At 41.6% G+C, this 4,750-nt stretch overlaps 1 protein-coding gene across 1 annotated transcript; it reads left to right on the top strand.

Moving 5' to 3' along the window:
* Positions 1-434: 434 nt before the first annotated feature.
* On the top strand, positions 435-3,989 carry SARC_11073 (hypothetical protein; the record flags this gene model as incomplete). The annotated part of the gene is made up of 9 exons (XM_014294855.1): positions 435-943; positions 1,079-1,398; positions 1,595-2,077; positions 2,210-2,442; positions 2,585-2,736; positions 2,876-2,985; positions 3,136-3,194; positions 3,303-3,394; positions 3,559-3,989. The coding sequence occupies 9 exons, from the start codon at positions 435-437 to the stop codon at positions 3,845-3,847; spliced, it is 2,247 nt and encodes a 748-aa protein (XP_014150330.1). The 3' UTR covers positions 3,848-3,989.
* Positions 3,990-4,750: the final 761 nt, after the last annotated feature.

The following is a 4,750-nucleotide window of genomic DNA, read 5'->3' as shown; positions in this document are numbered from 1 at the left end:
GGTACGATTGGCGTTCTGATGGTTCTGTCAAATATCTTTCATATGGATGACCTATCAGAGAAGGCGCCGAATGTGATTCAACTCTACGACTCTGGCTTTATGTCGCACTTGCTGGCTTGTCAAATCATCAAACCACATCTACATATCTACTAAAGTTTGTTGCTCATCCTATTGCTTTTCCTTCAGCTGTTGGCCTGTTTGAGAAGGCGCTAAGCAAAGTAGAGCATGAAGGCTATTAGCTACCCCCGCAAATGATATTGCACTCGTTGGTGACCGTAGTAAGAAGTTGCTCTACAATAAATAGTAATACTGACCGCGTTCTGAAAAATGAAATGCATCGAAACCTCCGTATGTAGCATATTTACTTGGTGATATTACTAAATCTTTACAGAACTACGCTGTTGATAATCTTGCACAGCATTAACAATATCACCATGTTAAAAACGTTAAACACAGATGGTCTGCATGCCCTGTCACAAAATCCTAAATCCGGTAGCGAATATAGACATGAAGCGGATACAAATTATGCACAATGGGAACCCCAAGTAATGCATAGTACGTTTCTAAGTGAAAGGGCGTGTGAGCAAGCTATACGCACGACTGAGGAAGACATGAATATGGACGAGTCTTTTTACGATGCAGACGATGACGACAATGAATCTCAAGGTTTTGGTGGTCTATATGACTGGGACTTGTTCTTAGAACCACTGGAGCAGGTCGATCATCAATTAAGCATCAAGAAGCGCAACGTACCCTCTGTCGACCTTGTTCCAAATTGGACTGGTGAAAGTCAAGAAAACGAGTTGTTGTGCAACTTAATATCTACAGAGTTGAGCACGGGCAATGCAAATGCAAGAACTGCGGACAAAATGAAACATAACCTTCCCACAGCGGTACCACGTAGAAATAAGTTGTCTCGCTCGCAGCGGAATGCGATGCAAAGGTATGTGTTCGATGTATCCTTGATATATTTATTCTTTTCTTTACTTCAACACAAGCATTGTCAATTTGTTTATGTCAAGACTAAAAAAATTGAGATTACTGATCAGATTTGTTCAAAATTGATCAACATCTTTAGGAGCGAATGGGACTCCAGTCCGATTGGAAGCTTGGGGTCTGGCAAACGATTAGCAAATGTTGGTTCTGCTGTGTCTCTACCGAAACCACAAACTTCCTTCAACCCCGGGGAATGTATATCGAATACTGCAAAAGTCGAAGCCACGCGTAAAAGCATGACACACATGGACGATTCGTACAGTCCTGTCAATAAAACCATGAATTTGGATTTTGAACAAAATCATTTCAACTCTCGCATACAGTCTACGAGGCAAACATCCCAGACATCAAACCAAACCGGTTCAGCAAACAATACAGAAGATTTCAAGAACGCCGACAAAGGTAAGCTCGTTGATCAATCATGATGAATGCACGTATATAACCATACTGATTTAAAAATACTATGCGTATTTGTAAAATTTTGCACTGTGTGACCTGTATTTAAAACTAGTACTTGTGTCAAAATATAGATGCATGGCTCAAACTGTTTTGTAAACGGATATTTACGTTTCTTCGCCCTCCATACAACCCCCATTAGGTTTGCCTTCGAATCAAGGTGGTTCACAAACCCCATCCCAATATCGCTCTGGGCGGACAGCGTACATGCCTAGCAAGACTAGACGGAGTATCAGTACTGCTGATGAGCAAGAAACCGATGATTGGATAAGACAATCCTTAGGTCCACTTGCTGCTCTGCGCGCATCGTCTGCATCACCACGCTCATCACCTTATCCTCAGGCGCATACTATCAAACAACAACAAGTGCCAAAGAACAACTTACATTTACAGCAAATGTACAACATCAATAGCACCACGTCTCGTGCAGTCAATACACACCGCTCAAAAATGTCTCAAAGCCAGCAGCAACAGAAAGCACAAATCGTGTCACCAAGCAGCTACACTCCTCATCTCGCAGCGGCCCCGTCACCCTCCTCGTCGGTCTCTGCGCAAATCGTTCAACCCGGTCAAAAGATAGACCGTAAGATGCGCATGTTTATCGACAACATGCTTTCAACGGCACGTAAGTAATCTTTAATTTCTATTCTTTAAGATAGTGTGTTGTGTTTGTGTATACACTTAAGTCTCATTCTACTCGGATATGGTATGTGTAGTCAATCTTAATCATGATCACAATAACAAAACCCCCAATCAGATCCTCAATCGGAAGCCCTGCCGCCGCCACCTAGGAAACCTTCGCCGATGAAAAAGGTACAGCCCAACGTATCTGATAGTAAAATGCAAAACCAAAGCTCACGTGAAGGTCGAAGCCTTAGCATCACTGATGCAAAATCCGCGATAACCAATCTAACTACTCGCAGCCAACACAATGCCAGCAAGTGGACAATTGAAACGTTGAAGCACTTCTTCTGCCGTGACTTTGTGGAGGTACGTTGTTGGCCATGTACATGTATTGCGATGCATGCACAAATTTTACTCTATTCGATGGGTAATGCAAAACAGTTTCTACTGAAGGCAATCTGTAGATTTCGTATACGCAAAGACTCATATCAGCTTCGTCCTCCGACAGGTCAGTAGTTCACTTACAACACCGGTCTTCACCCGTCAACTAGAAACTCGTGAGAAGGAGCTTTTGAGATTTATGACTGAGATGTCCGTAAACTCGGTTGTTGGAAATTCGTCTACCGTGAGTAGACCAGCCGACCCGGATGCAGCTGACGGGTATGTGGTAGTGTGTGGCTGTGCTTATCAATTCGAGCAAAACAAGTTCTAAAGTGCAAATTTATTCTCATATAGAGAAACTTGATCAAACTCGGACCATCATTTCAAATTACTAACTGAACCTTTCGAAATTATACAGTACGGACAGTGCCGAAAATGGATTAACAAGATTGACAGAAGTGGGACCAGTTCGAGAACCAGAGGTCACCTACGTTATCAACACTCTACTGACATTTGTCGCTTCAAGAGGTAGGTTGATATCATATGATGAGCGAGACAACCCCTATTCTCGTCTAATAATGGACACACATATATCGATTATAGTTTCTGCCACGGCAAACAAGATGACTATTCAGTGGTTTGGAAAAATAACTTACCCTAGTCTCTTCCTTTAAATAGCTGGTGTGCAGGTCATACCAGAGAGGAAATTCGAACGAAGATCGGCTCGTGATGCAAAGGTGTGTAGGGCGGAGTGCATATTGGTCTGTCATTATGGTCTCATAGTCGAGTTTTAAGCTTTTTTTAAGCTTCTCTGATTGACTCTTTTCCATGTTTCACTTCAACAGAATCTACCAGGTTGCATTATTGACTACGCAATAACAAAAAATGGTGTCGTTCTCGGACTGGTGGAATGTAAAAGTAAACGAGAGTTCAGAAAGTAGGTTAAGGACAGAAGGCTTCGCGTGGTCGACTTTGCATGGTTGATCAATTTTTTACCCGGAGACTATCAATTTTTTACCGGGAGACTACTTATAGTCGATCAATTTTTTACTTCACTGCTGTTCGTGCAAATTACTAATTGTGATCACTCCCATATCGCAGAGACGCTTTTGGACATATGGTAGCTGAGCTATTGGTGTTGCAGGATCGCGCGGGCACACCTGATGTCCCTATTTTTGGTATACTCACAGATGGGTTCCGGTGGGTATTTGCGGTCGTGAAAGGCACAGAGTTGCATTTGGAGCACGAGTACAACAATGGTTCCGTGATTAAAGTCAGAAGAGCTTTGCGCTGGAAAGATCTGAATCAAATCACTGAGGATATGACAGCACTGATAGGGGAAAGTACTCGCGTCTTTGATGAAATCGTCAGACTTGGAGCGCATAAATAGGTATTAGAATTCGAGATCAGCACCTCTCAATGTACGAATATGGTCGCAACCTAGTGCTTGCGACTCTGTGAGCCAGCAAGAAAAATGATACAAAGGCACTATAGATATGCCACACAGTAAAATTGAACTACACAATGCGAACGTGCAGTATATAACGAGTATATAATTTGTACTTGATTGATTATATGTTAACATTACATATGGTGCCCGTGCATTGGAATCGGATAGTTTTAAAGTACATTGAATATGCTTGCATCGTGAAATCGGATAGTGGGAAAGAATACCGAATATGCTTCCATGAATACGAACCTCGATTCGCCAAGCATGTACGATAGTACTTCAAAAATTACGCGTGTACATAGGCGGGTAACCGGCAAATACATCCCTCTCTAAATAAATAAATATTGAAAACTGGCCGGTTTCGGGTTTCTATACTTTCTCGGTACATATTTATTTCTGAAATGCATTCGTATACACATATTTTTTTTAAATACTTTCAAATAGAGGTTCTACATATTCAAAAACAAAATTTGAATGGCAGCAGTCGGATATAGTAATAATTTCTCTCACCACTATTCGCTCAGCTGTCCGAAAATACGGCTGCCAAGCAGTTAGTGCTCTCACTTACTAAACTCGCTGAAGATGCTTCGACGTAAATCCACGATGATAGGAATGACCGTTCAAGACATCGAGGAGTTCAAACAGGTATATACACAACGTGCGATGACGTCGTGCACGTTCGAGAATGAAATGTCTTCTACTTTGATTGTAAGCTATATCGTCTGAAATACTTTTATCTCGCACAGATTTTAGCAATTTTTATGATATGTATCTTGTATATTATCAATAAGGATACATTTCTGTAAACACTGTTCGTACTCAATTTTACTCACACACACACAC

Source organism: Sphaeroforma arctica (genome assembly GCF_001186125.1).
Source record: "Sphaeroforma arctica JP610 unplaced genomic scaffold supercont1.1516, whole genome shotgun sequence".
Classification (NCBI taxonomy): Eukaryota; class Ichthyosporea; order Ichthyophonida; genus Sphaeroforma; species Sphaeroforma arctica.
This window is presented reverse-complemented; position numbering and strand designations above follow the sequence as displayed.